General features: G+C 45.8%; 3 protein-coding genes across 8 annotated transcripts; 1 reads left to right on the forward strand and 2 right to left on the reverse strand.

Moving 5' to 3' along the window:
* Window positions 1-666: 666 nt before the first annotated feature.
* On the reverse strand, window positions 667-2,200 carry LOC148377192 (microtubule nucleation factor SSNA1-like). The gene is made up of 3 exons (XM_088368307.1): window positions 1,883-2,200; window positions 1,061-1,260; window positions 667-909 (listed from the first exon to the last, which is right to left on the reverse strand). Exons 1-3 carry the CDS (start codon window positions 1,932-1,934, stop codon window positions 817-819), a joined length of 345 nt encoding a protein of 114 aa, XP_088224433.1. The 5' UTR covers window positions 1,935-2,200; the 3' UTR covers window positions 667-816.
* LOC148377193 (macrophage mannose receptor 1-like) lies at window positions 2,113-24,752 on the forward strand. 6 transcript variants are annotated; one of them, XM_088368300.1, is made up of 55 exons: window positions 2,113-2,156; window positions 10,098-10,315; window positions 10,953-11,065; window positions 11,202-11,323; window positions 11,394-11,456; window positions 11,531-11,686; window positions 11,767-11,849; window positions 12,349-12,463; window positions 12,543-12,587; window positions 13,343-13,563; window positions 13,630-13,742; window positions 13,938-14,059; window positions 14,130-14,192; window positions 14,274-14,429; window positions 14,510-14,592; window positions 15,053-15,170; window positions 15,250-15,294; window positions 15,366-15,533; window positions 15,792-15,902; window positions 15,971-16,081; window positions 16,281-16,489; window positions 16,561-16,673; window positions 16,859-16,980; window positions 17,053-17,115; window positions 17,189-17,344; window positions 17,457-17,545; window positions 17,872-17,992; window positions 18,066-18,101; window positions 18,180-18,347; window positions 18,513-18,632; window positions 18,711-18,821; window positions 18,891-18,923; window positions 19,261-19,481; window positions 19,592-19,704; window positions 19,877-19,998; window positions 20,057-20,119; window positions 20,194-20,349; window positions 20,430-20,512; window positions 20,978-21,092; window positions 21,172-21,222; window positions 21,294-21,461; window positions 21,735-21,845; window positions 21,914-22,024; window positions 22,134-22,342; window positions 22,415-22,527; window positions 22,694-22,815; window positions 22,888-22,950; window positions 23,033-23,188; window positions 23,296-23,384; window positions 23,523-23,643; window positions 23,729-23,764; window positions 23,843-24,010; window positions 24,229-24,348; window positions 24,426-24,536; window positions 24,606-24,752. In XM_088368300.1, the coding sequence occupies exons 1-55, from the start codon at window positions 2,132-2,134 to the stop codon at window positions 24,686-24,688; spliced, it is 6,297 nt and encodes a 2,098-aa protein (XP_088224426.1). In that variant the 5' UTR covers window positions 2,113-2,131; the 3' UTR covers window positions 24,689-24,752. The 6 variants fall into 6 exon arrangements, with proteins under 6 accessions (XP_088224426.1, XP_088224425.1, XP_088224430.1 ...); XM_088368299.1 differs by lacking the exon at window positions 2,113-2,156 and adding an exon at window positions 8,387-8,644; XM_088368301.1 differs by lacking the exon at window positions 2,113-2,156 and adding an exon at window positions 9,645-10,011.
* LOC148377194 (microtubule nucleation factor SSNA1-like) lies at window positions 3,107-5,370 on the reverse strand. The gene is made up of 3 exons (XM_088368306.1): window positions 5,073-5,370; window positions 3,545-3,744; window positions 3,107-3,295 (listed from the first exon to the last, which is right to left on the reverse strand). The coding sequence occupies exons 1-3, from the start codon at window positions 5,122-5,124 to the stop codon at window positions 3,203-3,205; spliced, it is 345 nt and encodes a 114-aa protein (XP_088224432.1). The 5' UTR covers window positions 5,125-5,370; the 3' UTR covers window positions 3,107-3,202.
* Window positions 24,753-24,783: the final 31 nt, after the last annotated feature.

Below are 24,783 nucleotides of genomic sequence, written 5' to 3' on the forward strand. Positions count from 1 at the left end.
AGAGGAACACAAGCATGCATACTTCATGTGATCGATTAAAAGTGAGCATTCAGGATAATCAACGCCAGAGCTCGTAAAGGTCTGTCCAATATACACACAAACATGACAATATAAAGATTCATTTTTTTCATTTCAGGCAGTTTTACGTGAACACTCTGTTCTATTTCAGATTTTGACTAATTTTCTTTATGCATTCAGATACATTTCCTACAATTTATACAGTTGTACTTTCTATAAAAACATGTCACTAAAACATGCTTTACAATCGATACACATACAAAAAGTATTACATGATGACATTATTGTTATCATTATTATTTTTTAATAATAATAATAATAATAATAATAATAATAATAACACGTACAAAATATAGTAACGATGATGATGATCTTCATAGTTAGTAAATTTGAACTGAAGAAAAAAAAAAGAATTGCAACAACAAAACATCCATTTTCCCTTCCACTTGTCCACACAAGGTATTGCCGGCATGCTGAAGCCAAGTGGACGTGTTAACCAGTGTGCCACTGTGCCACCACAACAATGAACAGATTTTTTAAATAAAAGTCTCTCTGATTTTGTCAAAGAAACCTGATCATGATTGAATAAAATCAATAAAAGAAATAGAAAATAAATAGAATGTTGAGCATCTATGGGATCTCATGACATTGTTGCAAATAGCGCTTTTATTGTCCATCACATTCAGAGTGCTGTGTGCATAGCTTCAAAAGAAACAATCGCAACATACCTGTTTTACAAAAAATACAATATGACCATTTCTTTTGAAGTTCAGTCTTTTAAAATCCACTTCCTCTGCATTAGTGTTCTTTCTTGCGAGGCTCTGACGCTTTCCCAAGGTTTCCGGCTTCATGCTTCAGGACACTCAACAGAGATTGAGAGCTCTCTAAGATCTTTTGGGAGAAGAGCAGCAAATTACATGAAATATACAGTAGATCAAATTCTACTTGAATAATAGTGGCAGTGGCGTGTTAGTTGATTTTGCCTAATTAGTGAGGGCAATTGAGAGGTGGACAGCATTGACAGGGTAGGCCTGACACTTACCTTGGTGTACGCAGCCTCAGTCTCTGCAATGGTCCGGTCGAAAGTGGCACGTGCAGCCATTCTTTGTGCGAGGCTTTCATTGACCTTACTCAGCTTACCAGAGAAGACACGGATGTCATGTTGCAGTCGTTCCTTCTCCTCTTCCTCCAGCTTGATCTGACGGTTCAACTCTTCCCGCTTGGAGCAGAGGTCCTCAATACCTGAAGGGTGGAAGAAAACATTAGCTCTACTGCACCTGGGTGCCCTTCTGCTGATTTTATTTAACCTGTACGATGCTGGGGGAGGCATTGTGAAAAGTTAGTGAGCACAAAAGAAATTCAAAACAGGTTGTTTTGTAAAAGTTTTTTTTATTGCTTTGCACACTCCCTAACTAACTGAAAATAACCGCAGCATATGAAAAAGTGTCAAATAATTTTGGGGGATGAAATGGTGTTAAATGATTAAATAACTGTCTCACAGCCCAAAGTTCTAGGTTTGAATCTGTTGTGTGACTGACTAGACCTCTGATTACTGACAAGGGGGGAAACTTACAACACATCACCACACAAAGATTTCACAAAAAGATCAGTTAGATTTTTTTTTTTTAACTCAACTGCTCCCTTAATTATATCCAACCGGAAGACGTGTCCCTTTCAAAAGTGAAAAGCTTAAAGGGCTAAGGTTTTGGACGTGCAAATGTTCCACTTTACCTATTACTCCACTGACACCCAAATTTAATTTACACAAAGTTTAGTGTGAAAACCGAGCATTGCTGTCTCTAAAGACATCTACTTCAAAAAGCAGTAAGAGACGCTGCTGAGAGAACAGAGTATGATCACTTACAATTGACGAGCTCATTATTGTAATTCTGCAAAGCGGCAGCTTGTTGGCTCATGGCGGAGCTCCTCTCTCACATCGCTTCAACCGCGTGTAAACAAAACATGGGTCATGCATGCCATTTCGTTACGATGACGTAATTAATATAGCTCTTTTTGATGTCACGTTTCAAAAATTACGCAAAGGGCGGCTTGTTGAGCGGGTATGATCTTACAGACTCAGCGACTGTAAATATTCCGACACAAAAGGAGCTGTATGGAAAAAGTCACCCCCAACAAAGGTATTTATTTAACAGTATGATCATTATACAAAACTTTCCGATAAAGGGGGCACGGTGGTGCACTGATCAGGATGGAGGGAGGGAGGGAGGGAGGGACTTGGTCATTTTAAATGAGCTAGTTGATGCCAAAGTTGCTCCTTGACATCACGTGATGCTATTGTGCAATTACAAAATCACCGTTTTTCAATAATTTTCACACAGCACCACTACAATCACATGGTTGTAGAAATTCATGTTAAAAATTTGTTGAAAACTTTTAGCAAGACTAGCCTGAATTGTATCTTTTGTGAGTTACTACATGGGTAACTCACAAATGTACATATGTACTCACATATGTCGCAGCATTTGAGGCCTAATAAAAAAATAATAACTCACAATTATTGTTAGACTGGCGGTGTTTCGAATGTGACAGAAAAAAACATCTTGGGTTCTCGAGGTATGCATGTGCTTCAACATTTGAGTTATGGTCTTCAGAACAAAAAAAAATAATAATGGTGCAATAAGGGAGATATATTACCTAATTTAGACAAAATGATTTAGTATCAGAACAGAAAAATGATTTGCAAGATTATTTAAAAGAAGTCATCAAAATCTTGACATGAATCTTACTGCAGTGATTTCCTTGAAAAAAATCATTAGTGAACATAACATTTTGGACTGTGTGAAAACTTTGGAGTATCACCTTACTCACCATAAAACTCACTTTTGAGGCTTTTGCGTAGACCTTGGCGTGAGATGCTACACATTTTATTGTTTTAACTGGTTTATGTTTAATTGTTTTATGTTTGTTCAGGAATGGCTGTTTGTAAATTTTAATGGAAAGTTGAGCTGAGAAAAAAATCAAACCTGAACCCTTTTTGCAAAAAGTGAATGCCGCAGTACCTTTTTTGCCGCAACCCATGATGACAAAAGAAACACGTGATACGTCCAGGAATAAATCAGATGCATGGTACAGTAGAATTTGATATTTATTGGTACCAAAACTAAAATAAATCCAAAATGCTGAAACGGTTCCTTGTGCAGTCTTTTATGAACCACTCTGCAAATCATTGCTCTTTTCGCCGTTGCTCTGAAATTTTACTGAAGTTTCCTGCCTGCTGCTTTAGGACACTCAGTAAAGACTGCGAACTCTCCAAGATCTGTGGGAAGAAATCAGACAGTTACATGAAACAATAACAAGATCAAAGCCGGTGTTTGTTTTTTTGTTCTTGGCTTGATAGGTTGCCATAATTACTGCAGTTGAAGAGCTCAACATCAGCTGTCTGCAACTATTTGGCTGATGAACTAAACAACTCAAAAATATTAACAAAAGCAGCAATTATGTGGCATAGTGTGAAAGAACAGTCAAGAAATAAACGTTTGGGTTTCACGGTAATTATGACAAACACCTTAGTGTATGCAGCCTCAGTCTCTGCGATGGTGCGGTCTATGGTGTTGTGTGCAGCCGTTTTTTGTGCCAGGCTTTCATTAACTCTGCTCAGCTTCTCCGAGAGGCTGCTAATCTCATGCTGGAGTCGTTCCTTTTCGTCTTCCTCCAACTTGATCTGAAGGCTCAACTCTTCCCGTTTGGAGCACAGGTCATCAAAACCTGTGAAGGACAAACAAGAGAAAAAAAAGTATTGTGTTTGGACAGCCTAGAAGAAAGCTTCAATGGAAATGCAACTTTTTTTCTTCTGGTAGAAGCCAAATTAAATTCTGGATTTGAATAATCAAATGTAACTTTATAGCTATTTGAACAGCACAGTAAATTTCAAACCTACATGATACATGCACCTAAAGAGGTCTCACGTTAGATCTTATATCTACTATTGAACATACATTAATACCAAGTGTAAAATTCGGAAGACCAAACCTCTTCAGATTAAATTTAAGCACTACTGTCAAATAAAACAGATTGTGATACAAACTAATGCATTCTAGGATTGGTAATATTGGTTGGTTTTATTGTGTAGAATAAAGGTGGACTGTCAAAGTGGCACTAAACTTTTTTGTATGCAGCCCTTGGATGGAAAAAGTCAACGCTGCTTTGGAGCTTTTGGGTTTCATAGAGGTCACGTTGACATGTTCACAGTTCATGTGAATCAACTTGTTCATGTGTATGCGTTTGAGTATCATCTTTAGTGATGGGTCCGGCAACACTGATGCGTCGGCGCATGTGTCGAGCTCATGGAGCGAAGTCCGTGTCGGTGCGTGTATCGCATATCGAAAGTCACGTGACCGAAACAGCAGCAGTATCGCCTGTTTAGGAAGCACGCCAAAGCTCTGTTAAAGGAAGCAGGTCAGGATGGATCTGCCAAAACAATATCTGATCTTTTGCGGTTTATCAATAATTATGGAGCAGCCCCAAGTAAGATACTGGGACAATCAAAAGACCCATTGCACCGCACTCCAGCCTCATCTGTGCCGTGTGAGCGGGTGATTTCAACGGCTGGAGAAACTGTGTCCAAAAAGCGCAACAGGCTAAATTTCAAAACATTGGAAAAACGTATTGTTTTAAATTAAAATTTGTAATAATAAAAAAAAACATCCCAGTGCACAAGCATCCTCTTTCACAACACGTTCTTAGATTTTCATGTTATGATACATGTTCACATTATTGATTGACTAACAAAAAACGAAAATACGTTTTAAATTTAAATGAATGTGTGAAAGAATACAATATAAAATATAATTACTTAATTAATTTATATATTAGGTCATCAAATCAGTGACAGTTGAGTCTGTCAACTCGGTTGCCTGTAGTATTTTTAGGGTCCAATAGATGTCAGCACTCAGTGACACAGCTTCACGACGCCTCATCGACCCATGACTAAAATAGTTACGGACAAGGTCCCAGGAAATATGGGCAACCTGATGGGCATGCATGGCAGCCAGGAGGAACCTTCATCATGATTGACTAATCAATAAACCACTTACACTTGACGAGTTCATTGTTGTAGGTCTGCAAAGCAGCAGCTTGTTGGGCCATGTTAAAGTCAGCTGACAACCGTTGTTAACAAGGTTCTCGGAAACTTGTAAACTTCGAAATCGATGCTGGGTTCCGTCCAACCTATGATTGTTTTTCACGTAACACCGGCAACGAGCTAAATACATAACTTTGTAAAATTGAAACGAATTTCGTAAAGGGCTTCCTCAGCCAACATTTATATTATGCGGGACTCGTCTTCAAACAGGATGAAGAGCGAGTGCTCTTCTTCTTCATGTTTTAATGGCGGTTGAAAACTGCGTTAGTGCATTTCCGCCACCCATTGGCTTGGAATGGTAACGACTTGTGCACGATGCCGTTTGCGTATTTACTTTAAGAAAGTGGTTCGTAACCTTGTTGGAGGTACCGAACCCCACCAGCTTCATATGCGTATTCACCGAACTCCTCTATAGTAAAAATGATTCTTCTTATTATTATTTTCAAATTCAAGACAGATTTTTTTTACTGGTGCACAAAATGAGCCGGGCATGAATTAAGAACAAAACCAACACAATGCAAAATCAGTGTGACTTTAGCGTCATCACAAATTTACATAACGTACAGGTGTGTTCGGACCCCCGCTGTGGAGGCTCTGCCGAACCCCTGATACCGACCCACCGAACCCCTAGGGTACGACTGAACCCAGGTTAAAAAACACTGCTTTAAGGGGACAATGAATATAAAAAATGAATCTGTTTGTGAACATTTTTTACAAAAAGTTTTGTCTTTCATTTCATTCGTTTCATTTATTATTTTTTTTTCCCCCATTCGAGGTGTCCACACTTCTCCCATTCACGCACTCACGCACACACGCGCGCGCGCACACACGCATACCATTTGACATGTGCCACGTAAAAGTGAGCCGGACTATCATTTAGGACCTAAATGATAGTCCGGCTAAATTTTAGGTGCGCTCATGAATGAGTGTATGTCATCACTGACAAAGAACATTGTGGCAGGTGGAATCACATTGAGTAAAATTCAAATTGATGAAGATTCAGGACAGCAAAGAGATGGTGCTGGCTCCACAGTGGCCATTGAATGACCTTGAAAGAAACCAAGCTGGCCTTAGCATTACTGTGCTGGAAACAAGTGAGGAGGCAGAGAAAAGAAAACGCAACCTTACTCACAGACCCACAGCTACATATTAAGCAAACGTTTGTCCCCAAATAGATACATGTTGCTCTTTGTCGGGTTTGTGCCCAGTGTAGCTCGACTGCAGCATATGTGTGTGTGTGCGTGTGTGTGTGCGCGCGTGTGCGTGCGTGTGTGCATGTGCGTGTGTGTGCACGTGTGTGTGCGTGCGTGTATGTGTGAGAGAGTTAGGCTTTGTTTGTGAGTGTGTGTGTTAGCTTTCGGTTTCTTTTCTCTGCCACCTCTAATCTTGGAGCCTGAATTTGTTACAGACATATTTTCGACAAGATGCTGCTGGTAACAAATGTATCCAGCACAGTGATCCTCTTGGTTTCACTCAAGGCCATTCAAAGGTGCCGCGCCGCCGAAGGGCCGCCACGGTCTCCTAAGCTATCCTGAATTGTCATCAATTAGAATATCACTCTCTGTGATTGCACAATTGTCTTTGTCAGTGATGACATACACTCACTCACTTATTCACGAGAGCACCTACACTTTATGCACAATTATTAGGATGTTGTATTTTTCAGGATTAATCTTATGACTACAGTGACCGCAGTCAATCCAAAATGTTAATAAACTTCAGTCTGATTATCTCATAAAGTAAAACAGAGGTTTTGGCTTTCTAAGAAGAAAATCTGTGTGTGCACAATTATTGGGGAATTATTAGTGTACAGAAGTATTATGCAACTAAATGAAAAACAAAAATGTTCACACATCATTTGTTTATTGTCATCTGTTTAAGTGAGAATAATAATCAAAAAACTCAAAACATTTCTGACAATTCCCCCCCCATAAAATCAGTGACCAATACAGGCACCCTTCTTTTCAATAACCATAAGCCTTTCATTCATGGAGTCTGTCAGTTTCTTGATCTGCTGACAATCAACTTTCTGTGTTGCAACAACCGCAGCCTCCCAGACACTATTCAGAGAGGTGTACTGTCTTCCCCCACTGTAAATCTCCCGTTGGAAAAGGGCCCACAAGTTCTCAATAGGTTTTAGGTCTGGTGAGGAAGGGGTCCCATGTCATCATTCTTTCATCTCTAAGGCCTTCATTGGCTAGCCGTGCAGTGGAGTACTTCGATGCATGCGCTGGAGCATTGTCCTGCATAAAAATCATGGTCTTCTTGAAAGATGCTGACTTTTCCCTGTACCACTGCATGAAGAAAGTATCTTCTGAAAACTGGCAGTAGGTTTGGGAGTTGAGTTTGTGTCCATCTTCGACCCGAAAAGGTCCCGCTAGCGGCTAGCCCATACCAGGACTCCACCTTGCTGGCGTCTGAGTCAAAACGGAGCTCTGTGCCCAACGCTGATCCAGCCGCAGGACCATCCATCTGGTCCGTCAAGAGTCACTCTCATCTCATCAGTTCATCTTAAACTCTGTCTTAAGATATTTCTTGGCCCAGTTTTGACGTTTCAATTTGTGCCTCTTGTTTAGTGGTGGTCGGGTTTCATCTTTTCTTACCTTGGCCATGTCTTTGAGCACAGAACACCTTGTACTTCTTGACACTCCAGGTAGGTTGTAGTTCTGAACTATGACAACACCAGAGGATAACGGGTTCCTGGTGGCTTCACCTTTGATTCCTCTCGAATCTTTTGCAGTTAATTGACGTCTTTTCTTCTCAACACGTTTCTTGCAACCCTGTTGACTATATGCAACAAAAAGGGAGACAATCCCCTTGGTAAAACTGTCTCGGACCGCCAGTGCCTTTTAAGAAGACATTCCTTCTGTGGAATAGACCTGCTTGCCTGCATTAGGCTCCCTAGCCCAAAATGTGACATGTCCCCCTGCTCATTGCTGCTCGGACACAATTGATCAGAAATTGTCAGCTGATTCAGTGACTCAAAGTGTGTGCTCTTTCTGTCAGCCAACGTTGTCATAAGCTGAATCCACTTTGACCAATGTCGAGTAAAAATTACTTTTACGCATTACTTGGCTTCAGCTTGAGACGTAGGTTTAAGTGACCATGCACAGAGGTTGTCCCTCTTTTTTGCTTGCGTCCCCTGTTCCTCATCCCGAATAAAAGTGGTGTCAAAAGTTTGGGCGAAGGTGGCCAAAATAATATCGCGTTACCGCAACCAAAGACGTGCACACGTAAAGAGCGTCTCCGCGGTAACGCGCTCTTCCGAAGGCGCGTGAGTCACGTGGGTGGGGGCCGAGCAGCAGGAGCAGGAGCAGCAGCAGCAGCAGCAGCAGCACCGGAGCAAGCGCCCGTTCGGCGGCCGTTACCTGTTTTGAGCGGACCTAGTGTGTGCACCACATCGTGATATCTGCGTTCAATAGCCTCTCTGGTGGCCTTCCGTCACCATGATGGCCCCGCTGGCCGTGCGCCTGGCGCTGGTCCACCTGGTTTGCGTCATATGGCTGATGTACAGCGGCGCAGCCGGTGAGTACTTTGAAGAAAATGTCCAACTTGCGAATGTTGTACTCTTACTATAACTTTGGAAGGAGGCATTTGGTTCGGATTGCAGTGCGGATCCGCTGCTGGGTTAAAAACTGGACCGACTCAGGAAGCTGGGTGAATTTACTATGGGATGTTTTGGCATTTTTGGAGTTTTGTATAAAAATGGATCGTTCTGCGCAAAACAGTTCGGTCTGGTTTGTGACCTAAATTCGGTCCAATCTTTGACCCAAATTGAGTTGTTAGAGTGGATGTTCTTGACGTCACTTAACTATTTTTCTTATGCACGTAAACCTTGTGGGTCAATGTTTTTTCTTGAGTCATGTGAGTGCAAACTGTCTTTTTATGTTGTACATTTTTAACAAGCTGATTGATTGCGAGACACAATGGGACATTGTATCCAGTGTATACAGAGTATCACTTTCCTTGAAAGGCAGACGCCCTATTTTTCTCCTCACATGCACTGTCGTGAAAATAAGCAAATAGTCAGTATTGAAGATGTCCGTTCTACATTAAAGTCGTACATCATTGTAAGGATAAGTACAAGTGATCAAATCTCTCTTGGTAAAGATCTCCTATTATATCTAATAGGACGTGCAATATTGATCCAACTGAAACGAAAAGAATATCATATGATCCACTTTGATTTTAACCTTGCACTTTTATTTGTCCATCCCTCCAAACAAAACTAACTCTGTCTTGTCACCGTGGGATAGTGGGAAACGTAATTTCGATCTCTTTGTGTGTCTTGACATGCGAAGGAATTGACAATAAAGGAGACTTTGACTTTGACTTTGACGCGCGTTGACTTTGACGCGCGTCACATAGGGAGACCACTATTGGCTTTAATATTCGCAACCACACATTGAGTTTGTCTCATTCCAATATATAAAAAAAAAAAGGGAAAATACTTTGAAACGTGTGTGTTGTGTGTGTGTGTTGGGGGGGGGGGAAGAGCAGAAGGACTTTGTTCTGTCGCTTTGTTACAACAAGAGGCGTGACTTGTCAACACGTCTTCCTTTATTGCAAATGTATCTTTTGGCAGTCGATGAAAAAAAAAAAAAGTTTTGATGTGGCGATTTTAGACCTGTAGCGCCATCGTGTGGGCAGAACTTGAGTTAAAAAAAAAGAAAAACTTATTTCTCCGAGTGGCAGAACGACAGAATTGGACTGAATCGCCTCCGTTCAGTTCTTGAAATTATTCAGCATATTGAAACTGGTCATCCTCTGAAAAAATGTGCCTTGTTGATATTTTTGTGACGCTATTATTTCAGGCTAATAGCCCTAAATTCCCAAGTCCTTTGTAAGTCTTGTCAATGGTGGATTGTCAGTCATGCAGGTGACACAGTTAGGTGGCGTGCATTCTTGCTTGTTTGCTGAAATTCTGGTTTTTACCAAGAGTTGAAAAATGACCATGGCAACTTTGATGGTTCATCAGGTGTAACCCGTCATACGCCATGTGACGCAGACCACGGATGGAATTCTCACGGCTCCAAATGCTACAAGAAGATAGACACAACCAACGGTTGGCGGGGAGCTCGTCACGACTGCCTCTGGGAGGGCGGCGACCTTGTCTCCATCACCTCCGAGGAGGAGGAAAAGTTTGTGAAGGAGCAAATGGGCGACAAGCCGTTCTGGATCGGACTCTCCAATCTGGTGAGACGGAAACGCAAGCGGCTGTTGTATGGAGTAGACTGGGGTCAAACGTTTTGAACTTTGCCCTTAAAATCCATTTGTTTTAGTTCTTACGTTCCCTGAGAGCGCTGTCTCTGTCTGGGCAGTGGTTCCAATTAAGCCTTCCACTTAAGCTGTCCTTTGTGATTCCACGCCCCGCTCAGCGAGCACCTCGCCCCACGCCAGATTTGGGATTACAACTGAAAAAGATTTGAACCTGAATAAAAAAGATCCCAATCTGAAAAAACAAGAGTTGAACCTGAAAATAATGCGAATCTGAATACATGCAACTGGAAAAAAGATCTCAAATCATGAAAATGAATTGCGATGAAACCTGAAAATAAATACTTTATTCCAAAATATTACCAAGGCGAACTCAAAAACACTTTCACACAAGTGTTTTGTTTTACTACGTTGTTTTGTTTTTCTAGTTTTAAGATCAGCTCGTTTATTTTCAGATTTAAGTTTCCCTTTTTTCAAGTACATACGAGTTTTGTTTTTTCAAGTACAAAACGTTTGACCCCAATCTTCAAGGGATATTTAATATCAAATCCTTTCGATGAAGCATACTGCTGGCGAGCTTTTGGTACGCCATTGACAACGGGATTGGTTTCGGCAGGTCTGCGACAAGGACCATTGTAACTTATTCGAAGAGGGAGAAAAGAGACTGAACTGGTCCGACACCGGTGTGACCCCGACCTACGCTAACTGGACCTCAGACCAAGGCGGAAGGTAAGAAGATCACATCTTTGCATCCTGTGTCAGGTGGGATGCACATTATCCGAGGACGTGAACGAGGAAAAAAAAAACCACCAAATTGGCCTGTTTGTCGGATGTGTGTCTCAGTTTTCATGCCTTTTCCCAACAGCTCCGACAATGAATCCTGCGCGTACGTCAACCAAGGTGCGCACATACACAGTCAGCCTGGAAAGTGGAGACATGGCTCGTGCGGATCCTCGTTGGCGTACATGTGCAAGCGGTCGCCCGACGGTAAGTCCACACGTCCGTTGCGATGTTGGCGCTGAAAGGAGCAAAGTGCAACCGTGCCATCTTTCTGCAGACTGCCCGGACGGATGGCCGTGTTCCTACAAAGACTTGGGTTACACTTACAGTCGAGTGGAGAGTGAGTGGCAGCGACGCTCCTTTTGACACCAGCGCCATCTCGTGGTTTCCTAATTAGTTTCTTTTGGCTTTCAGCTTCCTACTGCGACTCTGGCGAGTTCCTGTACAAGGACTCTTGTTACCATTTTGAGGAGAGGAATGGAACTTGGCAAGCTGCTGAAGATTTCTGCAAGGAAAAGGGAGGTCTCTTGGCCAGCGTGCACTCACAGGTTGACGGACAGTTTTTGGCTGGTGAGCACCAAGGCAAATTGACCATGCCCGCAATCGTCCCGCAGTTTTTCATCACAAGTGTTTGTTCTGCTTTCCTCAAGCTCACCGGAGAAGAGTACTTTATTCTTGGCTGGGACTCAAGAAGAACAATGGCAAATTTGAGTGGCGCGACGGATCATCTACAGTAAGTGACAATGTGTGCAAGGGAGGTCTAAAAAGTTGTCACTTTGCCCCAATGAAGCTGTCATGTTAGAAGGCAAGAGTTAAAAAGTGCCATTTTAGTCGAATAGAGTTGATTGAAATAGAAGGAAAAATCTGACAAGAATGTTCGTCCTGTCAAATAGATTTGACTTTGACTTGTATTGAGTCATGTTACAAGTGAAAAAATGTCTTAGATTTATGAGGGATGACCATTGTAATTTACAAGGAAAAAACAGTGACATGAATTGTAGAAACAAAGTGCAACATTCATTTTACGGGGAGACATTTTTTATTGAAAAGTTCCAATCAGAAAGTTGGAAGGGGGTTGGAACATGGCAACAATTCTTATTGTGAGATAGAGCTTGTGAACATTAATTTGAGAGATTTGAATCAATGAAGTGACTTTGAAGGAAGGTGGTGGGAAGCCATCCGAGCAACTGCAACACCAAACACGCTCGAGTCATGTCCACTGTCGTCCGCAGGATGATGTCCCGTGGCATTCTCATAGTTATCCAGGTGCCTGCACAAAATTGAATACTGCTGGAGAAGTTGCGATCGAAAAATGTAGTGAACTTCGTCCATCCATCTGTCAAAAAGGTCAGAAAGTCACAACCTCTCATTTGCCCTTTGTCTTCTCATTGCTCTCTCATATTTGACCCCTCTCGCCTCCTTGCAGGCAAGGCCAGAGCTTCTCTTCCGCTTCTTTCGGCGTCAGCATCAGGTGGGTGTCCCAGCCTGCAGCCCGCACGCAGAATCTTGCTTGCCCTTAAGTGACTCGAGTCTCGCTTGCAAGCAAGAGTGCAAATTGCGGCTGGTGGCGGGAGAACCCCGCCAACGAGGTCGAGTGATTAATTGTATTACTGAATAAAGTAACTCGTTACCGGGGAAAGCGTTACGGTTAAAAACAACACAATACATGCACGTTTTTGCCTCAAACCTCAATCAATATTAAAATACATCTTGATATCGCCACTTGAAAATTCTTCAGCGGTCCTGTTGTGACTACTGGTGAAAGAAATTGCCTTGTTTATCTCTTGGGACAGTATTCTTTCAGACTAATAGCCCTAAAATGCCCACCTAAGTCTTGTCAGTTGGGGATTGTCAGCTATACAGGTGACTTAATCTGCCAAAAACTGATATAAATGTCCCAAAAGTCCCAATGATCGTCGTCTCACACACATCTGGGTGTGGTGAAACTTGACTAAGACTATGGATCATTGAAGTTAAGTTAAAGTCCCAAAGATCATCACACACATATCTGGGTGCAGTGAAATTTGTCCTCGGCATTTAACCCATCCCCGTGTGATTTTGATCCATCCCCTGGGGGAGAGGGGAGCAGTGAGCAGCAGCGGTGCCGCGCTCGGGAATCATTTGGTGATCTGATAAAGGTGGCAATGCACTTCATGCCTGTTTGCTGGATTTCTGATTTCCACCAAAGGTTGAAAAATGACCAAGCTAACTTTGCTGTTTCATCAGCATCGACCGATCATGAGGCAGCATGTGACACAGTCAACGGATGGAGTCCTCACGGCTCAAACTGTTACAAGAAAATGAACACAACCAACGGTTGGCTGGGGGCTCGTCACGACTGCCTCTGGGAGGGCGGCGACCTTGTCTCCATCACTTCAGAGGATGAGGAGAAGTTTGTGAAGGAGCAAATGGGCGACAAGCCGTTCTGGATCGGAGTCTCCAATCTGGTGAGGCGAAAGCGCAAGTGGGCTTCCTACTGGTGCTCGAGTGACAACCAGTATTGTTTTTGGCAGGTCTGCGACAAGGACTGGTGTCAGTTTTTTAAAGCGGGAGAAAAGGGGCTGACTTGGTCCGACACCGGTGTAACCCCGACCTACGCTAACTGGGCCTCAAGCCAAGGCGGAAGGTAGGAGAACACCTCTTTGTGTCCTGTGTCAAGCGAGATGCACGGGGAGATTTTGGAACCCCTTTCCAAACATGTGAAAAGATGTGATGAGGTTTAAAAAAGCTTTGGTTTTCTTTTCATCGGGAAAGAGGAAAATAAACTCCAAATTGGCACGTTTGTTGGATGTGTCTCGCTTTTCCCGACTTTTCTCAACAGCTCCGACAATGAATCCTGCGCGTACGTCAACCAAGGTGCGCACATACACAGTCAGCCTGGAAAGTGGAGACATGGCTCGTGCGGATCCTCATTGGCGTACATGTGCAAGCGGTCGCCCGACGGTAAGTCCACACGTCCGTTGCGATGATGACGCTGAAAGGAGAAAAGCGCAACCGTGCCATCTTTTTGCAGACTGCCCGGAGGGATGGCCATGTTCCTACAAAGACTTCGGTCACACCTACAGTCAAGTTGAGAGTTGAGTGGCAGCGACGCTTCTTTCTACACCCAAACTGCATTGTCGTGGTGGTTTTCTAATTAGTTTCTTTTGGCTTTCAGCTTCCTACTGCGACTCTGGCGAGTTCCTGTACAAGGACTCCTGTTACCATTTTGAGGGGAGGAATGGAACTTGGCAAGCGGCTGAAGATTTCTGCAAGGAAAAGGGAGGTCTCTTGGCCAGCGTGCACTCACAGGTTGACGGACAGTTTTTGGCTGGTGAGCACCAAGACAAATTCACCATGCCGGCAATCGTCCTGCAATTTTTCACCACAAGTGCTTGTTCTGCTTTCCTCAAGCTCACCGGCGAATAGGATGGTATTCTTGGCTGGGACTCAAGAAGAACAATGGCAAATTTGAGTGGCGCGACGGATCAGCGACAGTAAGTGACAATGGAGGTCTAAAAAGTTGTCACTTTGCCCTAATGAAGCTGTTACGTTCGAAGGATAAAGTTGAAAAGTGTCATTTCAGCAGAACAAAGCTGGTTGAAACTGGAAAAATCGGACAAGAATGGTCTTCCTGTCAAATAGATTTGACTTTGACTTGTATTGAGTCATGTTACAAGTGAAAAAATGACCATTGTAATTTACAAGGAAAAAAATATGACATGATTTGTAGAATTAAAGTGCACCGTTCATTTTACGGGGAAACATTTTTTAGTTCCAATCAGAAAGTTGGAAGGGGGTTGTAACATCGCAACAATTCTTATTGTGAGATAGAGCTTGTGAACATGAAGTTGAGCGATTTGAATCAATGAAGTGACTTTGAAGGAATGTGGTGGGAAGCCATCCGAGCAACTGCAACACCAAAAACGCTCGAGTCATGTCCACTGTCGTCCGCAGGCTGATGTCCCGTGGCATCGTGATAAATATGTAGGTGCCTGCACAAAATTGGATCGTGCTGGAGAAGTTCAGATCGACAGTTGTACTAGTGCCACTCGTCCATCCATCTGTCAAAAAGGTCAGAAAGTCACAACCTCTCATTTGCCCTTTGTCTTCTCATTGCTCTCTCATATTTGACCCCTCTCACATCCTTGCAGGCAAGGCCAGAGCTTCTCTTCCGCCTCTTCCGGCGTCAGCATCAGGTGGGCGTCCTAACCTGCAGCCCGCACGCAGAATCTTGTTTGCCCTCGAGTGACTCGAGTCTCATTTGCAGGCAAGAGTGCAAAGTGCGGCTTGTGGCGGGAGAACCCCGCCAACGACTTCTGCTACCTGATCCACGACACGGCCAACTTGACCTGGAAGGAGGCGCGAGACGAGTGCGCCCGCCGCAGAGGCAACCTGCTCGCCATCACCGATTTACAGGACCACAACTTCATACACGGTAGGTCGTCCTCGGTCTGCTTCGCTTTTTGGCGCAGCTGAAGTACTTAATGAAAGAATCCATCGAGAGACCACCGACTCACGTCAACATTTTGCCGAGTTTCTGTCATTCCAAAGGATAGACCAAAAATAAGCTTGTGACCCCCGCCAACAAGGACCCAACCCAGACATCACCATCACTTCATTTTAGTTAAGCGTTTTGGACTCGCATCTGTAAGATGCTTCAACCTTGTGTTCTCTATTTACCTTTGACCCAAAGGGGTTCCGGGAAGCGGTTCCTCTTTGTGGTTGGACGCCAGCGACACCAATGTTGAAGTCGGCAGCAAGCAGTCTGACGAATCCTCACCGAGTTCCGTCCTTCTGGGCGCAAGTGGGTCTAAAACCTGGCCGATGTATGAAGGAACGAAGGAGCGCTGAGCATCTGTGGTCTCTTTCAAGGTAACCCTGGTGACCCCCCCGGCCGACGCTGCAACTCCTTACATCATGGCAAGGGCGACATGGAAGTTGTCGATTGTGAGAAGAAGAGCGGCTACGTCTGTAGGAGAAGAGGTAAGACGAGATGCTCGGTCGATTCTCCCCAACTTGCGTTATCAGCCGAGAGGACCAGAGTGGCAATTGTAAAGTTTGTGCTCTGATGTGAGTGGTGATGCAGGTGACGCAATTGGCTGAAACTGAATGACTTATTCTAGCAAAGAAGACAAAAACCGTTGCGTTATTACGTCAGAGTAATCCCAAAATGTTCCCTCAGGCATTCAAACATGTGAAATGACCAATGGGTGGCACGGCTTCGGCTCCAGCTGCTACAGGAAGATGGAGACCACCAACGGTTGGCTGGGGGCTCGTTACGACTGCGTCTGGGAGGGGGGCGACCTGGTCTCCATCACCTCGGAGGATGAGGAGAAGTTTGTGACGGAGCAAATGGGCGACAAGCCGTTCTGGATCGGACTCTCCAATCTGGTGAGACGGAAGCGCAAGTGGGCTTCCTACTGGTACTTGAGTGACAACCAGTATTGTTTTTGCCATGGCAGGACTGCAACGAGGTCTGGTGTCAGTTTTTTAAAGCGGGAGAAAAGAAGCTGACTTGGTCCGACACTGCTATGACGCCGACCTACGCTAACTGGACCTCGAGTCAAGACGGAAGGTAGGAAGGTCACCTCTTTGGGTCCTGTGTCGGGCAAGATGCACGGGGAGATTTTGGAACCCCTTTTTTAAATTGTGTGAGCATGCCATGAAGCACCTTTTTATACTTTTGATCAGAAAATGGAGAAAAAAAACGTAGCCCGTCTGTCGGATGTGTGTCTCGTTTCTCACGCTTTTTGCCGACAGCTCCAACGATGAATCTTGCACGTACGTCCGCCAAGGTGTGCACGTAGATAGTCAGCCTGGAAAATGGAGACATGGCTCGTGCGGATCCTCATTGGCGTACATGTGCGAGCGGCCGCTCGACGGTAAGTCTGCACGTTCTATTGATGTTGACGCTGAAAGGAGAAAAAAAATGCAATCACGTCGTCCCCCTGCAGCCTGCCCGTTAGGACGGCTGTGTTCCTACAAAGACTACGGATTCAGCTACAGTCGAGTGGAGAGTGAGTGGCAGTGACGCTTCTTTTCCACACCTGCCGTTGTGCTTCTGTAATCTATGTTTCTTGGCGGCTTTAGCTTCCTCCTGCGACACTGGCGACTTCCTGTACAGGGACTCTTGCTTTCACTTTGAGGGGATGAAGCGAACTTGGGAGGCTGCCGAGGTGTTCTGCAGAGAATGGAACGGTCACCTGGCCAGCGTCCACTCACTGGTTGAGGGCCAATTCTTGGCTGGTGAGCTTCAAGACAAACTGCCGATGCCAGCTATCGTCCCCTAGCGCGTCACAATGTCTGACACGATGCTCTTCTTGTGCTAAATTTCCTTCCTTCCTTTGATATCCTCAAGCTCACGCGCCATATGCAGGAGGAGTGCAATCCTGGGTGGGACTCAAGAAGAACAAGGACAACTTTGAGTGGAGCGACGCAACACCTACGGTAAGGGGAACGTTTAGAGCAGTCTACCAAAGTTGTCATTTGCTCAGACTGAAGGTGTCATATCGGAAGCCAAATTCTACAGAACAATGAAAGTTAGACTTTGGCAAGAATGATCACCATGTTACAAAAAGAGATAAACATTGAAGGTATTAATCAGCTGAAGCATTAACTGGAAGAAAATTGTCAAATGAATTCAAGTCATACTGTAGGAAAGGGTTGAGAAAATATCGATCAGTGGGAGGAAAAAAGGACTCATCATTTTGGAGGAAATGCGGTGGGAAGCGAGCCCAAACGCACCAAAGTCACACCTGGCGTGTCGTCGGCAGGGCAACATTGTGTGGGTGCCAAACGGGCCGAAAAGGCGTGGTGGCTGCTCTGCCTTGTCGCCGACTGGTCAACTTGAGGATTGGCCCTGCACCAAAAGTCAGCCATTCATCTGTAGAAAAGGTCAGAAAATGACGACCAATCATCTTGCACTTTTATATGCTCTCTCATAACCATCCCTCTTCCTTTCTTGCAGCTATGGTCCAAGAGTTTGTTCTTCCTCCGCCGGCAGGTGGGCGCCCCACCCGGCAGTCGACATGTGGTCTCTTGTTAGCGGTTTGCCCTCAGGTGACTTGACTCTCGCTTGCAGGCTGGAGTGCAAAGTGCGGTTGGTGGCTGGACCGATCCTCCGACGACTTCTGCTACCTGATCCAGCACAAGCCCACCAAGACGTGGCAGAAGGCGCGAGACGACTGCCTCCTCCGAGGAGGCGACCTGCTCAGCATCGCCGACTCAAATGAACAGACAGTCATACAAGGTAGGCTGTCCGTCCGTCCGTCAGGTTGCCGTCAGGGCTGTTGAATTCCCCCAACATGGGCAGAGCTCCAGACCTCACATGCATGCAATGAGCAGTCAGCGAGCCATCAGCGAGCAGAGCGCCAACGAGAATGTTTCAAACTCATTTTACCATTTACCTCCAAAGGTCTGTACACTTCTCTGTCGAGCGCTCCCTCTCTGTGGTTGGGCGTCAACAACGACATCACGAAAGACGGCAGCGAGTGGACTGACGGATCCCCGTTCGGTTACATGTTCATGGACAGAGGTGTGTCCCGAAACCCAACCGATGTTTGCCTGCGATGTTGCGGAGGAATGGAGCTGAGCATCTGTCGTCTCCTTCCAGATGACCCCGGTGACCTCTCTGGTGCATCCTGTCTTTCCTTACTCACAAGAAACGGCCGCTGGAAGTTTGACGATTGCCGCAAGAAAAGAGGCTACATCTGCAAGAAAAGAGGTAAGACGTGGCGACGCTCAGTGGATTCTCGCAACGTGCTGACTCGTGTCTTTGGCTTTTGTCTTCCAGGAATCCCGGCAAAGCCTCAGCAGCCTCTTATTGGTAAGTCTCTGAACGGTGACTTCAAACGATGCAAAACAAAAATGACATGACGATGCTTGTCTTTATTTTTACTTTACTTTCATAGCGTAAAGAATTCAGGCTGTAAGCGAATGAGGGTTATGCAAGATCAGCTCGCAATATAGTGACTATACCATGGGTGACTATTCTATTCGCTAAATAATCATCTGTAGCAGCCCGAGTTGAAAATTTCACTTAGATATGTATTATATAAATATATTTATGCGCGATGCAGAAAAATGTGACGTGAAGGGAATGCAGAAATCTGGTTTTCATCAAAGGTTGAAAAATGACCATGGGAACTTTGATGTTTCATCAGCTTTAACCCATCATGAGCCAACATGTGACACAGTCAACGGATGGAGTCCTCACGGCTCAAACTGTTACAAGAAGATGGAGACCCCGAACGGTTGGCTGGGGGCTCGTCACAACTGCCTCTGGGAGGGCGGCGACCTTGTCTCCATCACCTCTGAAGACGAGGAAATGTTTGTGATGGAGCAAATGGGCAACAAACCGTTCTGGATCGGACTCTCCAATCTGGTAAGTGCAGGCTGCTGTTGGCTGGCGACTGGTAGTTGAGATGGAACCGCGAGCAAGTGGCTGTTGGCTCACTATCGGTACACCATTGACAATGAGTTTGGACTCTGCAGAACTGCAACGAGACCTGGTGTCAGTTTTTTAAAGCGGGCGAAAAGAGTGTGACTTGGTCCTACACCAGTGTGACGCCGACCTACGCCAACTGGGACCCGCGTCAAGACCAGAGGTAAGAAGATCACCTCTTTGCATCCTGGGTCAGGTGGGATGCACGGTGATATTTTCAAATTGCTTTCTAAAAATTGCTTTTGGGGCTGAGTTTTCATCAGAAAAAAAGGGCAAAACCTCCAAATTGGCACGTTTGTCGGATGTGTCTCGCTTTTTCCGACTTTTCTCAACAGCTCCGATGATGAATCCTGCGCGTACGTCAACCAAGGTGTGCACGGAGACAGTCAGCCTAGCAAGTGGAGACGTGGCTCGTGCAGATCCTCATTGGCGTACATGTGCGAGCGGTCGCCCGACGGTAAGTCTGCACGTTTGACGTGAAAGGAGAAAAGTGCAACCATGTCGTCTTTCTGCAGACTGCCCGGACGGATGGCCGTGTTCCTACAAAGACTTGGGTTACACTTACAGTCGAGTGGAGAGTGAGTGGCAGCGACGCTTCTTTTGACACCAGCGCCATCTCGTGGTTTCCTAATTAGTTTCTTTTGGCTTTCAGCTTCCTACTGCGACTCTGGCGAGTTCCTGTACAAGGACTCTTGTTACCATTTTGAAGGGAGGAATGGAACTTGGCAAGCGGCTGAAGATTTCTGCAAGGAAAAGGGAGGTCTCTTGGCCAGCGTCCACTCACCGGTCGACAGACGATTTTTGGCTGGTGAGCGTCAAGACAAACTGACCAATCGTCCCGCCATGTTTCACAACATCGTCACAAGTGCTCGTTCTGCTTTCCTCAAGCTCACGTGCGAAAAGGATTTCAACCTTGGCTGGGACTCAAGAAAAGCTCAGCCAAATTTGAGTGGCTCGACGGATCATCTACAGTAAGTGACACGTTTGCAACGCGGGTCTAAAAAATGGTCACTTATGAAGCTGTCATGTTGGAAAGCAAAACATTAAAAAGTGTCGTTTTAGTAGACCGCAGTTGATTCAATAGAGAGGAGAAATCTGACAAGAATGGTCTTCCTGTTAAATAGATTTGAATTTGTTACAAGAAGTCCTTTAGTTTGATGGCTTAGAATTGTGATATATAAGAGAAAAAAAACCAATAAGATTTCACCATGCATTTCACAGGAAAACGTTTTTCAGAATAAAAATTAACAGTTTAGGGTTTGGAAAGCTTCAATCTGAAACTCAGGTTGGAATATCGCAACAATTTCTATTGGTTCCGGAAATGATGAGAATGGTGAGAAGAAAAACAGATTTGAACCAGTGAGGTGACTTTGAAGGAAATTTTGCGGGAAGCCATCTGAGCAATTGCAACGCCAAACACGCTGTATCCTCTGCAGGACAACGTCACAAAGAACCTTACTCAAAATTCAGATGACTGCGCAAAATTGAATGAGAATGGAGAAATTCAGCTTGAGGGTTGTACTGGCCTTCGTCCATCCATCTGTCAAAAAGGTCAGAAAGTCACAACCTCCCATTTGCCCTTTGTCTTCTCATTGCTCTCTCATATTTGACCCCTCTCGCCTCCTTGCAGGCAAGGCCAGAGCTTCTCTTCTGCTTCTTCCGGCGTCAGCATCAGCATCAGGTGGGCGTCCCACCCTGCAGCCCACATGCAGAATCTCGTTTGCCCTCAAGTGACTTGAGTCTTGCTTGCAGGCAAGAGTGCAAAGTGCGGCTGGTGGCGGGAGAACCCCGCCAACGACTTGTGCTACCTAATCAACTCCAAGCACACCAAGACCTGGAAGGAGGCGCGAGACGAGTGCACCCGCCTCAGAGGCAACCTGCTCGCCATCACCGACTCGAACGAACATACCTTCATACGAGGTAGGCCGTCCACAGTCTGCTGCGCTTTTTGGCGCGGCTGACGTGCTTGATGAAAGAATCCATGCAAGTCAAATCGAGAGACCACCGACTCACGTCAACATTTTGTCGAGTTTCTGTCATTCCAAAGAAAAGACCAAAAATAAGCTTGTGACCCCCACCAACTCGGACCCAACCCAGACGTCACCCACACTTTGTTTTAGTTAAGCATTTTGCACTTGCCTCTGTAAGATGCGTCAGTCAACCTTCTGTTCTGTATTCACCTTTGACCCAAAGGGCTTCTGCCAAGCGGTTCCTCTTTGTGGTTGGACGCCAGCGACATCATTGTTGAAGTTGGCAGCAAGCAGTCTGACGAATCCTCACCGAGTTCCGTCCTTTTGGGCGCAGGTGGGTCTAAAACCTGGCCGATGTATGAAGGAACAAAGGAGCGCTGAGCATCTGTGGTCTCCCTCCAGGTAACCCTGGTGACCCCCCCGGCCGACGATGCAACTCCTTACTCAGTGGCAAGGGCGGCATAGAGGTTGTCGATTGCGAGAAGAAGCGCGGCTACGTCTGCAAGAGAAGAGGTAAGACGAGATGCTCGGCCAATTCTCCACAATTTTTTGTCTCATGTGAGTCGATGCAGATGACGCATTTGCCTGAAACTGAGTGCGTAATCCCCAAATGTCTCCTCAGTCGTTCAGACATGTGAAAGGACCAAAGGGTGGCGACGCTTTGGCTCCAACTGCTACAAGAAGATGGAGACCACCAACGGTTGGCTGGGGGCTCGTTACGACTGCGTCTGGGAGGGCGGCGACCTGGTCTCCATCACCTCGACACACGAGGAAAGCTTTGTGAAGGAGCAAATGGGCGACAAGCCGTTCTGGATCGGACGTTCCAATCTGGTGAGACGAAAGCGGTAGAATACGTTGACTTTCCACTGGTACCTAACCGTCACCTGCGATTGGTTTCGGCAGAACTGCGACGTGGCCTGGTGTCAGTTTTTTGAAGCAGGAGAAAAAAGACTGTCTTTGTCCGACACCGGCGTGACGCCGACCTACGCCAACTGGGACTCGCGTCAAGATAGAAGGTAAGAAGGTCACCTCTTTGCGTCCTTTTGTTGTCAGGCGGAACACACAGCGAGATTATGGATCCCATCTGCGAATTTTGAGAGTATTGATGAGAAAGGAGGAAAAGCCTCCAAATTGGCACGTTTGTCGCATGTGTGTCTCCTTTTTCCCGACCTTTTTCAACAGCTCCAACAATGAATCCTGCGCGTACGTCAACCAAGGTGTGCACGTAGAGAGTCAGCCTGGAAAGTGGAGACATGGCTCGTGCGGATCCTCATTGGCGTACATGTGCGAGCGGCCGCTCGACGGTAAGTCTGCCCGTCCGTTGTGACGTTAACGCTCAAAGGAGAAAAACTTGCAATCACGTCGTCCCCCTGCAGCCTGCCCGGACGGACGGCTGTGTTCCTACAAAGACTACGCATTCGGCTACAATCGAGTGGAGAGTGAGTGGCAGCGAGGCTTTTTTTTCCACACCTGCAACGTCTTGTTGTGGATTTGTAATCCATGTTTTTTTGGTGGCTTCAGCTTCCTACTGCGGCACTGGCGACTTCCTGTACAGGGACTCTTGCTATCACTTTGAAGGGATGAAGCGAACTTGGGAGGCAGCCGAGAAGTTCTGCAGAGAATGGAACGGTCACCTGGCCAGCGTCCAATCACTGGTTGATAGCCAATTCTTGGCCGGTGAGCGCCAAGACCAACTGCCGATACCAGCAATCGTCATCTAGCACTTCACAAAATTTGAATGCTCTTCTTGTGCTAAATTTCCTCGCTTCTCTGATATCTTCAAGCTCATGCGCCAGATGTAGGAGGATTGCAAGCTTGGGTGGGACTCAAGAAGAACAAGAACAACTTTGAGTGGAGCGACGCAACGCCTACAGTAAATGAAACATTTAGAGCAGTCTACAAACGTTGTCATTTGCCCTGAATGAAGGTGTCATATCGGAGGGCAAAGGTTCCACCAAACACGCAAGTTACACCAAATGCGGCAAAGTCATGTTCGGCGTGTCGTCCGCAGGGCAACATTGCGTGGGTGCCAAACGGGCCGACAGGACGTGGTGATTGCTGTGCACTGTCGCCAACTGGACAAGTTGAGGACTGGCCCTGCACCAATATTCGGCCATTCATTTGTAAAAAAGGTCCGAAAATGAAGAGCACTCACCTTGCACTTCCATGTGCTCCCTCTATCTAAGAGTGCTAATGACTCCTCTCTTTTCCTTGCAGCCAAGGTCCAAGAGTTTGTTCTTCCTCCGCCGGCAGGTGGGCGTCCCACCCAGCAGTCGACACGTGGTCTCTTGTCACCGGTTTGCCCTCAAATGACTTGAGTCTCGCTTGCAGGCTGGAGTGCAAAGTGCGGCTGGTGGCCGGACCGATCCTCCGACGACTTCTGCTACCTGATCCAGCACAGGCCCACCAAGACGTGGCAGAAGGCGCGAGACGACTGCCTCCGCCGCGGAGGCGACCTGCTCAGCATTGCCGACTCACGCGAACAGGCCTTCATACAAAGTAGGCTGTCTGTCTGTCCGGTCGCAATCAGGGCTGTTGAATTCCCCCAACATGGGCAGAGCTCCAGACCTCACATGCATGCATTTGGTTTCCTTGGACAACCGCTAATATACTGGAATATACGATAGTGCGTTCCACCAATGAGCAGTCAGCGAGCCATCAGCGAGCAGAGCGCCAACGAGAATGTTTCAAACACATTTTACCATTTACCTCCAAAGGTCTGTACACTTCGCTGTCGAGCGCCCCCTCTCTGTGGTTGGGGGCCAACAACAAGATCATGAAAGACGGCAGCGAGTGGACTGACGGATCCCCGTTCGGTTACATGTTCATGGACAGAGGTGTGTCCAAAACCCAATTGATGTTTGCCTGCGATGTTGCGGAGGAATGGAACTGAGCATCTGTCGTCTCCTTACAGATGACCCCGGTGACCTCTTTGGAGCATCCTGTCTTTCCTTACTAACAAGCAACGGCCGCTGGAAGTTTGCCGATTGCAGGAAGAAAAGGGGCTACATCTGCAAGAAAAGAGGTAAGACGTGGCGACGCTCAGTGGATTCTCACAGCATGCTGACTCGTGTCTTTGGCTTTTGTCTACCAGGAATCCCGGCAAAGCCTCAGCAGCCTCTTCATGGTAAGTCTCTGAACGGTGACTTCAAACGATGCAAAACAAAAATGACATGACGATGCTTGTCTTTATTTTTACTTTACTTTCATAGCGTAAAGAATTCAGCCTGTAAGCTAATGAGGGTTATGCAAGATCAGCTCGCAGTATAGTG

Source organism: Syngnathus floridae, unplaced genomic scaffold (assembly GCF_059516105.1).
Source record: "Syngnathus floridae isolate MCC-2025c unplaced genomic scaffold, RoL_Sflo_1.0 HiC_scaffold_310, whole genome shotgun sequence".
NCBI lineage: Eukaryota > Metazoa > Chordata > Actinopteri > Syngnathiformes > Syngnathidae > Syngnathus > Syngnathus floridae.

Bases quoted from the DNA above. Each gene is read 5' to 3' on its own strand.
- LOC148377192 (XM_088368307.1), bottom strand. From the start codon at position 1,934: ATGAGCCAACAAGCTGCCGCTTTGCAGAATTACAATAATGAGCTCGTC. The intron at 1,261-1,882 runs GTAAGTGATCAT...TCCACCCTTCAG, and splicing joins CAATAATGAGCTCGTCAATT to GTATTGAGGACCTCTGCTCC. The intron at 910-1,060 runs GTAAGTGTCAGG...TTCTCCCAAAAG, and splicing joins CTGAGGCTGCGTACACCAAG to ATCTTAGAGAGCTCTCAATC.
- LOC148377194 (XM_088368306.1), bottom strand. From the start codon at position 5,124: ATGGCCCAACAAGCTGCTGCTTTGCAGACCTACAACAATGAACTCGTC. The intron at 3,745-5,072 runs GTAAGTGGTTTA...TGTCCTTCACAG, and splicing joins CAACAATGAACTCGTCAAGT to GTTTTGATGACCTGTGCTCC. The intron at 3,296-3,544 runs GTGTTTGTCATA...TTCTTCCCACAG, and splicing joins CTGAGGCTGCATACACTAAG to ATCTTGGAGAGTTCGCAGTC.
- LOC148377193 (XM_088368299.1), top strand. From the start codon at position 8,566: ATGATGGCCCCGCTGGCCGTGCGCCTGGCGCTGGTCCACCTGGTTTGC. The intron at 16,490-16,560 runs GTGAGACGGAAG...TTGCCATGGCAG, and splicing joins GGATCGGACTCTCCAATCTG to GACTGCAACGAGGTCTGGTG. The intron at 16,674-16,858 runs GTAGGAAGGTCA...TTTTGCCGACAG, and splicing joins ACCTCGAGTCAAGACGGAAG to CTCCAACGATGAATCTTGCA.